The sequence below is a fragment of the Halichoerus grypus genome, chromosome 8 (genome assembly GCF_964656455.1).
Source record: "Halichoerus grypus chromosome 8, mHalGry1.hap1.1, whole genome shotgun sequence".
NCBI lineage: Eukaryota > Metazoa > Chordata > Mammalia > Carnivora > Phocidae > Halichoerus > Halichoerus grypus.
In genome coordinates this window covers 137,296,401-137,317,007 of record NC_135719.1, presented here as the reverse complement: position 1 = coordinate 137,317,007, position 20,607 = coordinate 137,296,401, and the positions used below count along the sequence as shown (strand labels likewise).

The window sequence follows — 20,607 nt, the reverse complement described above, 5'->3', positions numbered from 1 at the left end:
TACAAATACAGTATTTTATTTTTATTGAATGATCAAAGCCTTCTGCTTCTGTGTTTATCAGAATTATATTTCAAAAGGGGAAACAGTATTTCTAGACAATTTAAAAATAAAATTTGATTTTCATTTTAAAAGGAATGCAAGTTCATGACAGAAAATCTGGAAAATACAGAAAGTATGAAAAAGAAAATAAAAGTTCATTCATATACTATTACCCAGATATAGCAACTATTAATATCTTCCACTCTTTTCCTAACAAAATAATTTAAAAATATTGTACCTAGAATTTCAAGGAATTTAAGAATAGAGATGCTTCTTGTCAGTATTGTACTGGAAGTCCTAAACAATAAGATTTTTTTATTAAGTGGCAAAATAATTGAGACGAAGAGATAAAACTGTTTGCAGATAATGACTATTTTATTTACTTAGAAAATCTAAGAGAATTTAAGGATAAGGTATTAAAACTTAAAAATTTGAGTATTAGGCCTATTTTCTTTTTTTTTAAGATTTTTAAAATTTATTTGAGAGAGAGCATGAGCAGGGGAGAAGGGCAGAGGGAGAGGAAAAGAAGACTCCCTGCTGAGCAGGGAGCCCAACGTGGGGCTTGATCACAGGACCCTGGGATCATGACCTGAGCCAAAGGCAGATGCTTAACTGACTGAGCCACCCAGGCACCCCAGTATTAGGCCTGTTTTCTAGTATCAAATGAACTTTAAAAAATTAATGTGGGGGTGCCTGGGTGGAGTCTGGGATTTGGGTACATGGTAGGCAGAAGGTGCCCATATGACCAAGCCCTAGGAATCACCTTGAGTACCAAGTCTTTCATGAGCTTCCCTGATGGACAGTGCTTCACACATGTTGTCACAACTTGTTGGAAGAATAAAGTGTGTCCTGTGTGATTCCACTAGTGGACAACTCCTAGAAGCTTTTGTGCCTGATTTCCTCTGAACTTTGACCCATGTACCTTTTCCCTTTACTGAGTTTGCTTTATAGCCTTTTGGTATAAATCTTAGCTGTGAGGACGACTGAATGCTGAGTCCTGAGTCCTTCTAATCATTGAAACGCAGGGTGGTTTTGGGGACCCCCAATATAACATCTTCATGGAGATAATTATAAAATATTCACTGAAGAAGACCTAAATAAATGGAGAATTTTACCATGATGAAGAGTGGGAAGAAAGGCAGCCCACCCACCCCCATCATTCATATATTCAATGCAATTCCAATCAATATGCCTGTAGGAATTGTTTTGATTTTTAATGGTTCATGATAAGTCAATCCTAAAATCAATATGGAAGAGCAAAGGGCCAAAAATAACCAGCTGTGAAGAAGAGTAGGTGGTAGAATTTGTCCAACTTGAGATCAGGAGTTACTGTAAAGCTATAGTAATTAGGCAGTGGGAAGGGTACCTCAATGGGGCTTTCCATGGAATTTGACAACATGATTCTAAAATTTGTAAGAACAGGTAAAAGCCCAAAATAGACAAAACATTCCTGATAAAGAACCATACCAGGTAGTATGTGAGGCTGTAGTAATTAAGATGGTATAATACTGGTACAAGGATAGACAAACAGACCAAAAGAATAGAAAGCCCCCAAAACATATTGACTATATATAGAAAAAAAAAAAAGTTGATATTTGACATTACAGACCTTGGGAGAAGGACCAATAGATGTGCTGGACAAATAGCTATCTTTTTTTTTTTTTAAGATTTTATTTATTTGAGAGAGAGAGATAGAGCACGAACAGGGGGTGGGGTTGGGGAGAGGGAGAAGCAGGCTTCCCACTAAGCAGGGAGCCTGACACGGGGCTCGATCCCAGGACCCCAGGATCATGACCCGAGCTGAAGGCAGATGCTCAACTGACTGAGCCACCCAGGCACCCGTGGACAAATAGCTATCTGTAGTGGGAAACTCATTTAAATCCCTATCTCATACCACGCTCCTTACTCTTCTGTATGTTTGAAATACATCATAATAAAAACTTAGTTTGACTAAATGCATACACTAAAATCTCTTACTCTGTTAGTAAACCACAGGCCAGTTATCATAATTTTACAAATTGTTCTCCTTGCTAGGATCCCAAGGGCCTATGAACTTACTTAAGTTGCATATAACCTCAATTTCATATCAACTTTTTGAATAATATAAGTCTTACCTCATAGATCCTGGCAATTCCACAAAGTAGGGTTACTTCTCCTGGAAACTTATCTAAGCCTTGTTTGAAAAGATTTAAAGCTGTCACTGGTTGATCCAATGAGATATAAACCTAAAACCAAGATACATTTCAATAAAAGTACTGGTTCTTAAAATAACAGTATTTGTTATGACAAGTTTGTAATTATTGCTTAGTAACAGATTATCTCCTAGATATGACAAGTAAAAAGTTTTCAGAAACGTGGATTAATTTTCAATAGTGATGTTCGTTTTATCTTCACATGTCATATATGAAGCATCCACTCATTTATTCCTTCAACAAACGCTCTTTGTAGGCTTGCTATCGCCTTAGAGATTGAGCAGTAACTCAATAAGAAAGGAATGAGGGAAAATCTGTTTAGGATAGAACAGACGGGAGTATGTCTATAAGCGGGCACAAAGAAACCAATTAGGAGATTGAAGTTGGAGACACAGGAGAAAGAGGGGAGGACCAACAAACAAGAAGGTCTGAGAAAGAGCAGCAGTGGAGAGCCCGTGGAGAAGCTGGTTTTGGAAAAGGGCCCTCGGAAATAGAGGAGGAACAGATTTGTGAGGAATGGGGTCAGGGGGTTGAGAAAGTTAGCACTTGATGGCTTCCACTTAATTAGCAATTAGAACATTAGCATAAATAAATCATATACTTCATGGGAATTTCTAAAATAGGGAATTACAGTTTTACGCATGGAAACATAAGATTATGACATTTTTTCTCATGATCTTGGATCCTCTATTTCTTTTCAAATAGACTGTGCTTTGAAGAAGGCCCAAATGGATCCACAGAAAAACTGTTTATAGTGTTTAATGCTAAAGTATGAGATTAAAGGGAGAGGTATGGAAGAAAATATTTCAACTTTTACTTTATACACCATTGAACTGCTTTTTTAAATACAACAAAATATACCAAGTAATATAAAACATTTAATTTTTAAAAAATTAATCCAATATTTTCAGAAATAATATTGTTCCTCAATCAGATTGATCTCTATTTCATAGCAATTATTCTTTCATATATTAAAGAAAATAAGTAAATTTTACTTTGAGACAGTCATGTAGGCAATAATAGGTTTAAGAAAATCAATTTATGGAAAAATATGTCAAACCATGTATTCAACGAAATAGTTAAAAAGCACATTTTTTTAAAACACCTTAACATCAGTTAAGAAGATGACAGCCAAATAGTGTGACCTGAGTTTTACTTTCAAGGTATCTGAAAAGTTTAAAAGTCTACTGTGATGCTTAGAAACTTCTTTAAGAATTTTAGGTTTTATATATAATGTACAGAAGATGGAAAACTACGGTAAACAGATCAAGATTATTTAGCACCGTAAGTTTATAGAGTGCAACTTTCATTTTGTTTCTTTTTTAGTGTGCAAATTCTTAATAAAGCCATATTTAGGAAGTAGTGGCATTTCCGTTTATAGCTCTTCTTTCAACCCCCTTTTGCATACTTTTTAATTTTAAAAAATTAGTCAAGATACAGCAAGATGATGTCCTAACCAGCACTTCATCAGATGCTTCAAGTAGCCCTGGAGAGGGCCAAGAAGTAACTTTTTCCCAGGACTGAAAATTCTGGCAGCCCTTCACTTCCACTGTGGTTGTGGGGGGCAGTATGGGGCAGTGAGGAGGAAGACCTGCGTTGGAGTGCTGGCTCTGAACAGCCAAGTGACCCTGAAAATTCTACTTAGCCTCTTTAAGTCTCCACTGTCCTAAGAGTACAAAGGAAATGTAACAAATCTACCTTGCGGGGTGGCTATGAGGCTTAAATTCACCTGTGGGTAGAACAGATCGGATATAATACCTTCTCCTGAATAGGTGTTCAATCAAGGGGAAATACTGTCTTTGTTATTACGGCAGAGCCAAGAAGCCAAGGACCTACATAAAAACAATTCCGGTTCTCTGCAGTCTGCTTAGGTGGGAGACAGGCATGCTGTAGAAAAGAAGACCTCTCTGGGGCCCGTTACCCACGGGGGTGGTAATAAGCTCGTGGCAGTTTCTTCTGCTCTAATGGGCAATCTTTCAAAGGGGTTTTCTTCTTTTTCGTGGCAATCAATTTCTCCTGAGACAGTTACCCTCCATATGTTCTCACTTTTCCACTCGCTATAAAGAAAAATAAGTCTGAGCACATTAACTTGCCAACTATTCCTGAAGAAACTGGCAACTCTCCGTATATATTGGCCAGAATTTGAACATTTATTTTGAGAAGACAGATTTCACTCCAGGCAAGAATACTTACTTACTTTTGCCAAGTAGAGAAATGTATCTACCATTTCCTGCTGCTTCAGGGCTGATTTAAACTGTTTTTCTGCTTCACGATACATTCCTAACCTAAGAACAGCCATTTTAAAAATGAGACATTCAACTTAAAAATAAATACTACAGCACTTATTCACACACTGAGGATATGAATAGAGACAAATCACATTTCTATCTCTAAGAGTAAGCATGTACTAAAGAAGCTAATGTCATACACACATAGAAATTATTATCAGCATCATGTTGATCTAGTTGAGCACAAAGTTGCCTATTTCCCATGTTCACTGTCCATGTAACCCTCCAGGGGTGTGTCGCAAGTCTGTCTGCAGCCTGGACACAGCAGGACTAACAGAGCTGCCATCGAGCCAGGGCGCATCAGTTTACCACCCAAAGAGCTTATAATCAGCTGGACATACAACAGGTGACCTGAGTAAACGCTGTGGGTCTCCATTTTATTGGAAGAACTTAGGGATGGCATTTCTTTGAAAACATCATCTACTCTGAGACAAAGGCCCATTTTTTTTTTAAACATTTTATTTATTTGACAGAGAGAGAGAGACAGCGAGAGAGGGAACACAAGCAGGGGAGAGAGGGAGAGGGAGAAGCAGGTTTCCCGATGAGCAGGGAGCCCGATGCGGGACTCGATCCCAGGACCCTGGGATCATGACCTGAGCCGAAGGCAGACGCTTAACGACTGAGCCACCCAGGCACCCCAACAAAGGCCCATTTTTAAAGCCCTTTTTAAACAGTTTTGATGTAAGTAGTAATTGCTTCTTCGGTGATATAGTTTTACCATTTTATGATTCTAGAAACATTTTCTTTTCCTTTTTTATCTTCGTATCTGATACAGACTGTCCTAGTCTACAGATTTGAGAGTTGTTCCTTGCCTAACTACAACTGTCCTGATATCAGCCCCGTTTCTTCTGCCCAGGGACCATTTTATTACTACTGATTCAATCATTAGAGCATTAAAGCTCAGTCAGTCATTAAAGCACACTTCAGCCTGTTCTGGATCTGTCGGGTTTCTCCTAACTACTCATCCCTAGCGAGCTAAGAGCTGCTTAGGCACTTGATGATGCTTTCATTTTGTGAAATGAGTGTTTCACAGGATGTTCCACTGTGCTACTTTCATTCGGAGCCTTGACAGAAGAACTCTGACCTTCTAGCTGGTTGTCTAAGCCTCGAGCACTGGTGTGGCTACACCCGAGCAGCTGTAGGGAGATGTAGGATTAATGGGGTTAAAAGGGACCCCCCAAACTACCCTAAAGTTAGAATGTGTGAAATGGCAGAAGCCCCCCCCCTTCAAAGCTCCCACAACTTTTACCAGGAGTATTCACAAAATGTTATCAAAGAACTCTCAAGTTCTGAAAAACAGCATAGTTCTATATAAAGCTTCAACTGAGCATTCAAATCTTAGGCATGTGGCTGAAGTTCAGCCACACTTAATTATCCATGAGAGTCTGTGTATTTTTATCTACTATGATGTCTCTTCCCAAAAATGATTTAAAAGGGATTACAATATAATCCTATAAGATACATATAAAACAATAATATGAAAACAGAAATAGATTTTTTTAAACAATGGTGATGGAAAGATAAACAAATTAAAAAAAAAAAAAAGAGCAATCAAAGCCATTTAGCTACCCTGGAAACCAAAGGAAGGAAGGATGGGTCATACATTTTTTTATTACTGCATCCTCAAGAGATAACTTCTAATACTATCAAAAAGGAATAACCACATGGGTTCTTCTGCAAAGGAATTAAGTGGGCCACGTACAAAGAAAGTCTAGGAATAAGGAAAATGTCAGTCAAGTTCATGAATACAAGCCAATATCAGAGAGTCAAAGTCCCAAGATAACCCCACCGACTGCCAACTTTTTCTCTCCAATTTAATTCAGTAAATATTGTCAAGCACCAACGCATGCACATTTCATGACGCAAAAATGAAGATCACAAACATGTCCTAAAGGCACCAATAAGAATGGAACAAAACATGTTCACAAATAAATGGAAACATATTATGGCTAATAAGAAAAAAAAAAGTGCTTTGAAAGCACAGAGGAGGAGTGAACCAAGATAGTTTCAGGGAGGAAGTGACAGGCAAGATTTTGAGAGCTAGACAGGGTGGGGTGGGGGGTGTACATCTCAGATGGAAGCAAACTATCTGCACAGACACACAGAGTGCACAGCATGGGAGGGGAATGCTGAGTTGTTTGGTTTAACTGGAAAGAAGGACACAATAAGTAATGGGAGAAGGGAGTGAGAGGGGCAAGCATGGACTGGGACAAGATCAGACATGCCACACTTAAAATGCAGACTTTATCCTAGAGGTAGTGGAGATTAGTCAAAGAATTCAACAGGAGCTGTTTTTTCATAACAGTTATTCTGATGGTAGTATATAAGAAGGATTTGGGAGGGGGGCAGAGAACCCAGATAAGAAGCTAATGGAACAATTCAAAAAAACCGAAAGTCAGAATTCAGGCATTGGAGTGGGAATGGGGCAGTAGGGAGCTACTGTAGACAAAGAACTGGCAGGATTTACCAGTCAGGAGCAAGAGACACAAGTCAATTGGGGCTCCATCCTTGACCTCTCCAGTCCAAGTTAGGAGCTCTTTCTCTGAGCCTCCTGCACTTGCTTCTATCACAGTGGGAGCCATGCTTATGATTGTTTACTGTCCTCTCTCCCCCATTGGACTGTAAACCATATGAAGGAAGGACTATCTAATAAATATTTGCAACCCCTGTGCCTGGCTCGTTAAATAGTTTAGTGAGTCAGTGAATGCAGGAGTGCTGAGCACATACTAAAGATGAGAGGCTATTAAGGGACAGAGGAGAGCAGTGATTAATATGGCAAGGTACACTCATTTAAATGCCATCTTATACAGATGGCAGAAGGAATCCAAATTGTGCTTTTCTTTAATTATTAAAGATTTCTTAAGATTTGTTTAGAAGCTCAGATTTCAAGCTTGCCTTCAGAAATTATATTCATAAAAGTTTAATGGTATAATGCTATAAAATTACCTTTTAGTAGAAACTACTTCCTCAGCCTAACAGAAAAAACACTTAAGTTCTATGTAAAATATCTAAGTGGAAAGTAGTCTTAATTTCAACCAAAAAAGAATAAACATCCTTTTCATTCCATTTATATATTTCCTTTTCCTCACAGTGTTTGATAAGTAAAGTTCATAAGTACTAAAGGATGCTCATAGTAACTGGTCTACCTTGTTTTGAATACTAAAAGATGTATTTATATTTATAAAATACAATTGCCCGTTTGTCTCTATTTTTCAAATGCTCCAAATGCATTTCAATACCAGGCAACACGTTTTAGATCTCATTTACTAGTTGCTGTATAATATTCATAAAATTAATTACAACTTTTCTGACCTCTCAATTAACTTGCTTAAAAATGTGTTTAAGGGCACCTGGGTGGCCCAGTCAGTTAGGCATCTGACTCTTGATTTCAGCTCAGGTCACGGTCTCAGGGTCATGAGATCGAGCCCTGTGTGGGGCTCCATGCTCAGCGGGAAATCTACTTGAAGAGTCTCACCCTCTGCCCCACCCCCTCTTGCGTGTGCACTCTCCCTACCTCCAAAAAAATGTGTTTAAACATTAAGTGAATTAATATAAGAGTATTCAGATCCTAGAGAAACACTAGAATTGTGCAAGTAGTAAGAGAACTGGCATCAGAAAGCTGAGCTCAAATTCTTGCTCTGCCACTTACAGGCTGTGTGACTGTGGACTAGTCACTTTATATTTCTGAGGCTCAATTTTTCTCATCTGGACAAAGAGCTAATGATAATAGCAACTACCTCCAGGTGCTATGAGATTTAAGTGAGACAATGTAACATGTGGACAAGGAAGCTTTCAGCTGGGAAGCACTTTACGGATGGGAGGCATCAGGGGACATAAAAAGACTTGAGAGCTGGAGAAGAGGAAGGGGAGTCAACAGACTCAGATCCAACAGATCCGTTACTAACTAGTCTTTCACTAAGTAGTTCCTGATGCAAATCCCAGGCTCTCTCTGGCCTCAGCTTCCTCATCTGAAAAGGGGTGTTGGATCTGATGGTCTCAGAGTTTCCTCTGCCCAGCACTACCATTTTATTATTCCAAAGGTATCAGTTCTTAGTGCTACCGTGTTTAAATGCTTTCTCACCTAAGTCAAAGACATAGTTCTCATTTCTTCCCAAGGAAATTGACCCAGAAAAAAAGTAACGATCAGGGTTGAGACTCTAAAATATGCCACCATGTCTAAGCCCTTCACAAATACTCAAAATTTTACCTGTAGTAACATTTTCCAATCTGCACTTTCCACCACCAGTCCTTGTACTGAGAGTGCTCTGTGGAAAGGGCAGCCAAGTCCAAAGCCTTTGAAAACAATTCATTTTGGATTAGGATTTTCTTTTCGAACAATGAACAGAAACAATAAATAATGAAATAAACCATATAATTAGCATCAATCAAAACATGCATTAGAAATCAGACAGAAACTCAAGTTGCTCATGTTTCCAGATGGCTCCACCAATTTTCCCTAAATAATCAGTTCCAGACCGGAGGGCTGGCAGCAGATGAATAGTAAAAACTGATCAAAGAAAAGCAGATGTACCATATATTAGAATACAATTTTAATATACAAGGCACAAAATGGATATTAAAAAATCTCCTAAGTTGTATGCTCTCCCCACCCTTTATCTACCGTCCAATGATTCAAAGTGCCTCTAAACTCAGTGGCAGCCAAGCCTTTGGTGTGTCAGCCAGGAACAACTGCAGGCCCCACTTGAAGACAGATGTAGAGAAATAGAGAAAGAGCAAGTAAGCAGAGAGAAGGAGGTCTAGAGAACAGGATCATGAAGCGTCAAAAGAGCAAAGGCACTTGGATATCCATTGTCTTCCACCACCACTATTCTATCATTCTGACCCCAGCTCACATCTAGTGATGCTGAGGGTCAGACTCGCCTTTGCTGCAGACTGAAAAAGATCTTCTGAGCTGCTTTCTTATTTTACATGTGTTTATCCCTTTCTCTCTAATGTCTTCTAGTTTGTTCCTTCTAGTGTTTATTCGAGATCAGACATGAGATGACTAAATAGGAATTAGGATTTTATACAGAAGAAGTGGAAACCTTTTGGACAAAAAGGAAAGCAATCCATCTTTACACAAATTTGAAGCTCAGGTGAAGATCTGGTGAATAAAAACTCGGGTTATTAGTTAAAAGAGAATTCTCATGTTTTATTATATTTATTCTTTCTCTCAAGGTTAGAAAGCTCTTATTCTTTAGCCAGTGTTAGTATAACCGTGATATCCAATAGTTAAAGTAACTCTCAGATTTCAGTTCTATTAGCTCAGAATATATCCCATATTACTGTCCATGTCTTAATATGAACTCTTTCCTGAAATGCAAGCCAGATGAGTTCCTTCGATCTCCTACCGCAGAATTAATAACTTTTCCTTGTGTTTCCCCATCTCTTCTTGCTCCAGGGGAGACTTCTAAATATGCAAACTCCTTATAAAGAGATGATGTCACCACACTGATGTTCTAATGGACCTGAAAAAATCAACACCTCTATTTGAAAGCTATGGGAATTAAAAACAAGCCACACACTACTTTCATATGCTTATTTTCCTTTTTCCCCAAGCCAGAAATAAAAGTGGAAGCAAAAAAATGCAGGGAAAAAGTATAACTTTCATTAGCATTATCTCTGAAAATACTGGAAAACCATATTTTCGAACAGCTCAATTCAGGACTGCATTGTAAATATCTGAACATATTAATTTTAACTTAATATTTATAAAGAACTCTTCCAGCAGATAGATCATATTCACTCTCCTATTTAATATAACAGACCTTCTAGTTTTTCAGAAAAATATGTCACTCTAAATTTGTCACATATTCTAATTGCCCAAGGTTAGATTTAGCACTTATTACAGGCTGCCGATTTTGCTTATGGTCCTAAAACAAGTCTTCCTACGTAAGACGTCTATGTTTGTGCTGAACTGATTAAGGAAATTACCATGAATTGTTGATATAGAATAAAAATTGTAAAAAAAAATATACATTTTAGTGATCATTCGTCATATGAACACTGAGGATTCACTAGACAAAACTATTTGTGACCATTTCAAATGGGCCTTAAGTTCCCTGAGGACAGGCACCCCTTCTTACACATCTCTGTTGTTCCGATATGTATCTATGCTGTTAAGAGGCACTCAGGAATGATGTGTTGATTGAATTAATTCTACTCCTTATTTCTGACTTATATTGAAAATAACTTAAGAGCCAAACAAAACTGTCATAGTAATAAGATTCATAATGAAAAGCTATTAACATTTTAAAATGTTAAAGTAATGACAGATGTATATTTCTTTAAAGTCTTTTCCAATGTCTAAAAATAAATGACTACATAATATTTAAGAATCTTTGAATGATTTAATCAATCTAATATCTAGATATTAATGAAGGCCTAGAATGTCATATAAAAGCCATAAGTTTATAAAAGTCCATAAGGAGAGGGGACCTTGGCAGATCTAGACTACATAATGTTTGTGAATACACCCAACCGAGTGTCCCAGTGTATTTCTAAGTATCAGTGCTCCCACCACTAATATTTTTTAAAAACCAGCCATCCTTTGGCTGTTGTTACAGCTGCAACAACTTTAGGATGATTAAGGAGCGTATGGAAATGAAGATCCCAGAATCAGCCCACATGCCACTTCAATTTTGCCAGTATTGCCAGTATCACCCCAAAAGGCACAAGTGAGGAGGGAAGAGAGTTAATAAGAACTCAAAGGCAGAAGTACAGTTTTCCATAAATCAACTTTACTTATCGCTTAACTATCACTTCAGAATATTCTCTCTAGTTACCTACAGTATCCTCCAGATTTGTCTGTAGACAAATACAGAATCACCACCCCACATGGCACTTAGTTTTGTCAGTATTGCCCACACAAATGGAAAAAGCATTAAGAATGGAAAGACAGGAGTATAGTTTTCCATGGAAGATCAATTTCATTCTTTCTTAACATTTAAGTACGACTTCACAGTACCCTCCCTATTTGTCAATAATATTCTCTGTATCTGTGTGAAATAGTTTATTGAAAAAGAAATTTGGAGGCCACCCAAAGTAACTAATACAAAAGTACCTCTGATTTCTTCAACATGTTAAAAAGACAATTTCTCTTTTCTTTTTCCAGCTACAGCTGTAAAACATAGTTTGGGAAAAAAGGTATAAAAATGCACAAATGCATGCTTTCTGCTCATTACCTAAATCCTTCTTCCATTGAGAAAATAACATTTGTGGTAAAAATCCAAAATGACATCTTAATGGAACAAGCTGATCCGTAACAGAACTTTAATGTGATGAGCCCATAACAGAGTAAAAAAACAGATACAGGGCATCTGTCCTACTCGATAGTGCTCACATCCATCACAGCACCAATACACAGGCACTCAATAATTCCTTGTTTAAAGAATAAGCCAATCAATAAATTAATAAAAGGAAAACAGAGGAATGAACAATTTGTGCTTTTTACTAAATAAAAACAAAAATTGCTTAATTTCATGTTCTATAAAATATGTGTATTGAGGGTAAGCAGATGAAAACAACAAGAAGCATACAATTACAAGCATTTAAATTTATCACGGCTCCTAATCCGTAGCTAAACTTATAAATGAAAAGTTGCTATAACATTATTGAAAATTTTGGGAAAAAATGGATAAAATTTTGGTGAAATTGGATAATTTCCATTAGTGCCATGAAGAATAGCTTTTTTATTTACTGTTGTAATGTAAGCTGTTGGCAGGATGTAGGCATTTAACAAATATTTGTAGAATTAATAGATGTCAACCCTGTAATACTTTTATTTCCATTTGTTGGTAATACCTTCTAGTACATGTTACATACGTTTAGGGTGATAATTCAATTTAACGTACGTGCTAAAGGGTATACTTTGTTGGCTTAACATTATAAACACTTTTCTGTTTCTGCCTAATTTTTATAATTATGATTTTTAATGGCTGCATAAAAGCCCGGCATGCAGTGTATTATAATTTACTAAGCTCGTTTTCTATCATTGAACATATAGGTTATCGTCCAGTTTGCTTTGCTACTATGACCAATGCTACAGTGAACATCTTTGCAAATACAGCACTTCTTTGTGAAATTTCTTGAGAAGGGAAATTACAGAAACAAATGGAATAAGTATGTTTATAGCTATCTGTTTTATATTAATACCATTTAAAATATCATCTAAAATATATCAGTATAACAATTACTCTACTCTCTCCCAGCATTCTCCCTAAATTTCATAAATGCAAAATTGCAAGTCCAAAATGTCTTTCATTTACATTTTTCTGTTAGAAAGTGCATCTCTAATGTGCTTGTTTACTGGCATTTTCTCTAGTGTAAATTTTCTGTTACTGGATCATTTCCATTTCCATAAAACATTTCCTGACAAAGTCAGATAAGCTTTTTCCTATTTAACAAACACTAACGTTTTTAAATCATGCTCATGTACATAATTCACCCTTCCGTTCTCCTTCTATGTTTTGTTTTGTTTTGTTTCTGTTCACTGTGCAGAGATATATATGAATCAATAAGTCTTTATCCTTTGTGATTGCTTCATAAATGCAACCAAATCTGTGAACTATTCTATTGCTTACTGGTTTAATTTTTTAAAAAATTCTTCACTAATCAAATGTCTGTAAGAAAGTCTTTAAACAAATCTTCTCAGCAGTGTTGTTTAATGAAGCATAAGGATCTATTTCAAGAAGAGTCAAAAATTGCATACAATGTTGCCTGGTTTTGGAGTATTAAAGAGTCTTTCACTGTTCCTAAGAATAAAAATATAAAATTTGTAGGTGGGGACTTTAGCTCTCAAACAGAATTTTGTATCACTTCCTTGCTACTGAGATCTATTTGACAATCACTTTTGCTGTGCCTTTGCTCTTAATTTGTGGACTTCCTCCATTAAGCCAGGAGACACACTCCCTCCTATTCATTTGTTACACACAGCTCTGGCCTTCAAGTCCTGTTCATGCTCCCAGCTCTATTTTCCTACATTAGAAGGCCTAGCATTCCAGCCTTCTATTAATCATTGCCTTTCAAACCATATTCTTCAGCAGTAGTTCCCAATCCTGGCCGAAAACTCACATTGCCTGTGGAGCTTTTATTAACAACAGATTTACCAGACATACCCATGGGGATTCTGATTCAGGAAGTCAAGCACGGATCCAGAAATCCATTATTTTAAAATTCACCAGGTGATGCAGAAACAGTAGGATTTAGGAACTACTTAAGAGCCCTAGGCTTTGAGGGGCTGAAGCTCACGTGGTGGAGGAGTAAGGAGGAGTCCTGGTGGGTGTGTTCTTGGTCTGCTACTTCTGCTTAAATTCAAGCAGCCCTGCTTTTGTCTGTTTTATACAGCAGGGTCTGCATGAGATGTCATTTGAAGAGAAAGGTTGTGCTGCTTAAAGAAAAGATTTGAAAGTCACTGCTCTATTTGTTTAACGTTTTCAAATTTTAAGATTTTAAGATGTTCACATATTTTTTCAATCAATGAATATGAAGAACAGTGAAAGCATTCTAAAATACTCACATAATACGTAAAGGTTAAAGTCTGTTAGACTCTTTAGAGTCCTTAGAATCCTTAGAATCTTTAGTATATAAGTTCAGTTAGTGCAGAGAATAAATCCTATTTTATTTCAATGTGGTTCCTATTCCTCAACACCATTATATCAATGCCACGATGTAGAGCGACATCCTCAAGATGAATCTATTGATAAAGACACCATCACCATGATCTACAAACAGTGTACAATCTGTCTACTTTCTGAACCCATTGTCTGCAACTCCTCCCCTCACAGACCTCACTCCAGCCACCCTGGCCTCCTTACTGTTTCTTGAGCAATCCAAGCGTGCCTCCACTCAGGGCCTTTGCAGTTAAAGTTCTCTCTGACTTACATATTCTTCCTACATGAGACTGTAGGGTCCGCCCCCCCTTTGTTAGGTCTCTGTTTAAGTGTCTTTTCGGAGTGGATTTCACTGACCACCTTCCACCCCATCCAAAATAGCATCTTCCCCTGTAGCACTGTCCAATCCCCTGCCTGGTTTCCTGCTCTGTTGCTCTCATAGTACTTATTATCCCATGACACGTGATGTGTTTCTAAATTTGCTAGTTGTCTCTATTCCTTGCACAATCAGGGTATGATCTCCAAAAGGGCAGAGATTTTGTCTGCCTGCTTCACTCTGTGATCTCAAGGCCTTAGAACAGTGGCTGGCACACTGTCTTGGCTCAGACATTTTTAGATGAAAGAATACATGTCTCTTCAATAAATGAATTAATCCTCAAAAAGTCAAGATACATAAAGAGGGCACATTCTGCATGGAGCACTGGGTGTTATATGCAAACAATGAATCATGGAACACTACATCAAAAACTAATGATGTAATGTATGGTGATTAACATAACATAATAAAAAAAGTCAAGATACAGCTTTATGCTATGTAGAGATTGACTCCTTTATTTGGATGTTTCTTTTTTTAAATTTTTTTATTGTTATGTTAATCCCCATACATTACATCATTAGTTTTAGATATAGTGTTCCATGCTTCATTGTTTGTGCATAACACCCAGTGCTCCATGCAGAACGTGCCCTCCTCAATACCCATCACCAGGCTAACCCATCCTCCCACCCCCCTCCCCTCTACAACCCTCAGTTTGTTTTTCAGAGTCCATCGTCTCTCATGGTTCTTCTCAATTTGGATGTTTCTTTATAAGGACAGTTTAACTACATGATTTTACATGTCACATTGAAAGCCTCTGCCCACCTTTATATTAAGTAAAAATGGCCTAAACCCACTTACTTACAGAAATATGCATGATTTCTGCTCCAACCTGGGTTTCCTCTCTTCCCTACATGGCCACATGCACTAGCACTTCGTGACAGACAACTTCCACATTGTGTGTATGGGGTGCAGGCTCTCACCAACAGTTAGTACCACATCTTCCAAGACGTGCAGTGGTATCTTCACTTGGATAGTCTGTCACAATTTCAAACTCAAAATGCCTTCAAGTGAATTATCCAGCTTCCGTAGAAACTGACTACTTCCTTCCTTAATTATCCCATTTCTGTTAGTGAAACAATCCTTCTCGTAGCACCTTTAGGAGGCAGATTTGATGTGTGTCTTTCCTCTATCCTCCACATCTAATCTATCATCATGTTCCACCACTTCATTCTTTAAAATGTCTCTTTGGGGGCGCCTGGGTGGCTCAGATGGTTAAGCATCTGCCTTCGGCTCAGGTCATGATTCCGGGGTCCTGGGATCGAGCCCCGCATCGGGCTCCTGGCTCAGCGGGGAGCCTGCTTCTCCTTCTCCCTCTGCCTCTCTCCCTGCTCATGCTCTCTCCTGTATCTCTGTGTCTCAAATGAATGAATAAAATCTTTAAAAAAAAAAAAAAAATAAATAAATAAAAATAAAATGTCTCTTTGATGCTCCCATTTCTTAGTAGATGGACAATTTATTTCTCACTTCATACCTTGCTCATGTTTTTACACTTTTTTACATTTATTTTCCCTCCTTCCCCCCAAAAATCTGACTGACTTTGTGGCTCTTTACTAATATCACCCCTTTGGTTTTTTTTCCCTTTGCTACCTGTTGACAGTTTCACAGCTTGGCAATTGCCGCTTTGTTTCATTATGCCAATTTTATTTTCTCAGCTAGATTGCATGGCTTATAGAGTCAGGAAAAAAAAATATTTTTATTAGTTTTCCTAGCACATAGCACAGTGGTTGACACATAGAAAACACAACTGAGGAAAACGTTTTTATTTTCCTGAATATTTAACATATGGTTATAAAGCTTTTTCCCTAAACTAATAAGAAAATGAGGAAAAATACTATCATCAGACACTGCGGAATTAACTACATTCAATTTGACAGAATTTGTGAGGTAACTGGTCATTTGCATATTGCATGTAAAAAGTGAAACAAATGAAGTCATATGCATATACCCTTAAAACTCTGCCCTTAAAACTATGCATATACCCTTAAAACTCTGAAAAGGTGGGCATTATTTCTACAACACACTAAACAAGAAGCTACCAAAATGATTGAATATTACTGAAGCTGGGTGATGGGTGATACTGGCACTTTATATCATTCTCTCTACTTGTGTGTGTTTGAATTTTTCTATCATAAAATGTTGAAGGAGGGGGAAGGGGTGCATTACAAAGAAACCAGAAATACTCATATGAGTAAACCTATAATAATACACTATATGGACTACAGGAAAGGAATGGATCAACAGTGCCAACTATTAGGATGAAAAATAACCTGTAGCACAAGCACATTATGCAATATTCTCAATTATCTGTATCTTGCTCTTCAATGGATATCTACATACTCTATGGACCAGGCACAGTTCTTACCACTTCTATATTTATAACAAATTTTCCTATTGAAACTGACAGTGGATTTGAAAGTATTAGTAATGCTCCAATTTTTAATAATTCCCTCTGTTTATAAGGTAAGAAATAGAACATTTCAGAATCAAAATCCCCAAAGTCAGGAAAATCACAAGAGAAAATAGCATGAATTCAAAACTTACAGTCTTAACATCATTTTCATGATGAAAGATATATTCAAACAAAGCCTATGAAGAAAAAAAATGCCAAAAATACATTAGATTTTATTTTAACAAAAGCACTCTATTGTTATATCAAAACTGAGACACCATTTTGACAGCAGCTGGGTTGAACCAAAATAAGAAGGTACTTTCAAAGTACTTTTATAAGTAAATGGTCTATCCATTATCTGTTACAATCACCATTTTAAAATACAGCAATTTATACCTGATTCCTGTTTTTATAGAATACAAACTGGAAAACTCAAAGAACTAAACAGTGTTTTTCATAGTACACATACTATTTTACTAGAAAGACAAATGAAAAGACCAACTTTGGAATTATCCTAAAACAGATTCAGCCCATTCTTTCACACACTCTACATATATGACATAGTGATTATGATATGGATAATGACACGTTAGACATGGGGAAAATCTGGAAGTTCCTTTTGAAACAAAGTAGAGCTTAAGTGTAAAATGGGAGGTGTAGATGACTTCACTCAACTCATCTGGATAAATAAGCATTTCCTGAACTACCCCTTGGTGGTATCACGTTTGTCCGTAAAGCCATTACTGAACACTTGCAAAGAGGCTAGCGTATCAGGGTTATTACCAGAGAAGACTTAAGAGGCAACCAAAGAAAGAAAGAAAGAAATCAGGACAAGGCCCTTCTTCTAAAAACTATACCTATACCTCCACTTGTGTTATAAAGAAGAAAAGGTAAGAGTGCAGTTGGTGCTACCATTGCTGTGAAAAGTTACCACAGACAACTCAAGCCATCTTTATGAGAAATGAGTCCTGATGAGTAAAGGCGAATTGGAAACCAAAGACAGAAAAGGTGGGCATTATTTCTACAACACACTAAAAAAGCACAAAATCTAGTTCAGTTTAAATCTATTACCACAGACCAGGTCTGTTCTAGAAGCATCTTAGTTTGAGGGAGATGCCGTCACAGACTGCACTCCCCCAACAGAAAATAGCAATGGGAGGGTGGGGTGCCTGAGGGGCGCAGTCAGGTAAGCGACTGACTCTTGGTTTCAGCTCAGGTCGTGATCTCAGGATCATGGGATCGAGCCCCACGTCAGGCTCCACACTGAGCGCAGAGTCTGCTTAAGTTTCTCTCTCTCCCTCTTCCTCTGCACCACCCCACCTCCTCTCTCTCTCTCTCTCAAATAAATAAATCTTTAAAAAAGAAAACAGCAATGGTGCCAACTAGCCATCCAGCTACCTCAAATAAATGGCCTAAAAAGGCAGGGGAACCAGATATTCCATATGAGTTGCTGTTAATACTCCATTCTCACAAAGGTTAGGGAAATAAGTATAGCTTGACAATTCTAGTAAAATGAAGTTGACCAGATTGCTGTCAAATAAGAAATTAAGAAAAATGTCATCAGTGTTATTATAGACTAATTCCCTATCAACTGACATTTCTTTTTCTGATTTTAATTTCAACTCTGTATGGCTAGCATCCGTTCTTATATTCCTTAGTGTCTGACATTTAGTAAATATGTTAAACACCATTAGAACTAAGATTCAGAATGAACTCAGCACTCATGCACAGAATTCACAGAGCTTACAGCTACGAACCTGGGCTAGGCTTAGACCAGTTTCAGCACCAGCTAAGTGCTCATGTCTCTGAACTATTCCAAGCTCAACTCCAAGTTTATCTTTACACTGAAAAGGTTATGGACCTCTCAGGCTCTTTCTCTCTGTCTTTCTCATTCTCTCTCACCACACATACACACACTTACTTTCACTCTCTCTCTTTAATTTAAAGGAACATCTAATCTTTTTTAAGATTTATTTATTTATTTGAGAGAGAGAGGGAGAGAGCGTGCATGCACATGCGAGTGGGGGGAGGGGCAGAGGGAGAAAATCTTCAAGCAGACTCCCTGCTGAGTGCAGAGCCAGATGCAGGGCTCGATCTCATGACCCTGAGATCATGACCCGAACCTAAAGGAAAAGTCGGACGCTCAACTGACTGAGTCACCCAGGTGCCCCAAGCAACTAGTCTTTGAGTAGTTAGAATTATTAACGTAATTCTCAATAAGGATCACTCAAGCCAGTCAGTGATAGGGAGATGCCTGCCTCATTACTAATTAGAAGTACATATTTTTTTATCTTCCTTTTTGACAGTCCTAAAATTCTACAAGGATAGAAAATTATTTTTCTGAGAGTAGTCCAAGATGAAAAAGGAAAACACACACACACAGTGATGACCTTCTAAGCTTCCTTCCACAAAGATGATGCTGCATATCTGCTTTCTTTGTTATAAATTGCTATTCCTTTATCAACAATAGACAAACTACGGAGAGAGCCCAAATGTCCAATGACTGATGAATGGTTAAAGAAGATGTGGTATATATACACAATAGAATATTACTCAGCCATCAAAAAGAATGAAATCTTGCCATTTGCAATGACATGGATAGAGCTAGAGAGTGTTACGCTAAGTGAAACAAATCAGTCAGAGAAAGACAAATACCGTATGAACTCACTCATATGTGGAATTTAAGAAAGAAAACAGATGAACATATGGGAAGGGGGAAAGAAAAAGAAAAGAAGACAGGGAAACAAACCATAAGAGACCCTTAACGGTAGAGAACAAACTGAGGGTTGATGGAGGGAGATGGATGGGGGATGGGCTAGATGGGTGACAGGGATTAAGGAGGGCACTTGTTGGGATGAGCACTGGGTGTTGTATGTAAGTGATGAATCACTGAATTCCATTCCAGAAACCAATATTGCACGATATGTTAACTAATTAGAATATAAATTTTTTTAAAAGTTGCTGTTGTTTATCAGAGGAAAAAGAATTTCCTATAATAATGGTATATAGACTTTATTTCTGATTGACTTTCCTTAACTCAAAAGACTAAGAAATTTTACATAGTTCAGTAATTAAACATTTCCATTTCAATCAAGACATCACCTTTTCTTCATAACTTTTTTTCTATTTCCTACAATGTTGTTATGATAATACATCTAACATTACTTCATAACATACAATCATTTTAAGTACATACCTTTGCCAATTTAGGTTTCTGGGCATATTTTGTTAAATTCAGTCTAGATAAGTTTATAAAAGGTCCATCAGGACTTGTAAGCATGGAAGCCTATGGGGAAAAATGACAGAACAAGAGATCTGAGACTTTCTCTTAAAACATAAATTGAGCTTAATGAGCATAAAAGTTATAAAGGCAACATAAGTAAAAAACGCATCACCTGTAAAAAATCTTCCATATAACTTTCCACTATAACAATAGCAAAAAAATGATATAACATAAAGTTACTTTGGTAATACAAACTATGGTAAAGCTGACAGAATTTACCGTTCCCAGCCTGACAAATCTTCCAGATGAGCTGGTGATAGGGCGAGCTGTGTAGGCAGTTCTGGGAGTTCTGATGGCCTGCTCCATGGTGCCAGGCCTTCCGCTCTGTGTGCCAGGTCTAAGGAAACCTGTAATGGGTCTTCCAGCTTGAGTGACTGGCCTGTGAAAAGTGTACATTGTGAAAATACAAAGAAGGTCAATAAAGGAAGA

General features: G+C 37.5%; 1 protein-coding gene and 1 long non-coding RNA gene across 4 annotated transcripts in view; both read right to left on the bottom strand.

The window, feature by feature from the left end:
- The window catches only part of TTC8 (tetratricopeptide repeat domain 8), a 52,796-nt gene that overhangs the window by 13,037 nt on the left and 19,152 nt on the right, over positions 1 to 20,607 (bottom strand). For all 3 annotated transcript variants that reach the window (XM_078054091.1, XM_036085528.2, XM_036085529.2), the window contains 6 exons: positions 20,398 to 20,557; positions 20,092 to 20,181; positions 17,048 to 17,092; positions 8,727 to 8,812; positions 4,429 to 4,516; positions 2,154 to 2,264 (listed from right to left, as the gene is read on the bottom strand). In XM_078054091.1, the coding sequence (XP_077910217.1) occupies positions 2,154 to 2,264; positions 4,429 to 4,516; positions 8,727 to 8,812; positions 17,048 to 17,092; positions 20,092 to 20,181; positions 20,398 to 20,557 (580 nt within the window). The remainder of the gene's footprint in view (positions 1 to 2,153; positions 2,265 to 4,428; positions 4,517 to 8,726; positions 8,813 to 17,047; positions 17,093 to 20,091; positions 20,182 to 20,397; positions 20,558 to 20,607) is intronic.
- LOC144378876 (uncharacterized) lies at positions 16,252 to 17,040 on the bottom strand. The gene is made up of 2 exons (XR_013440805.1): positions 16,533 to 17,040; positions 16,252 to 16,466 (listed from the first exon to the last, which is right to left on the bottom strand). It is a non-coding gene; the product is annotated as an uncharacterized LOC144378876 (long non-coding RNA).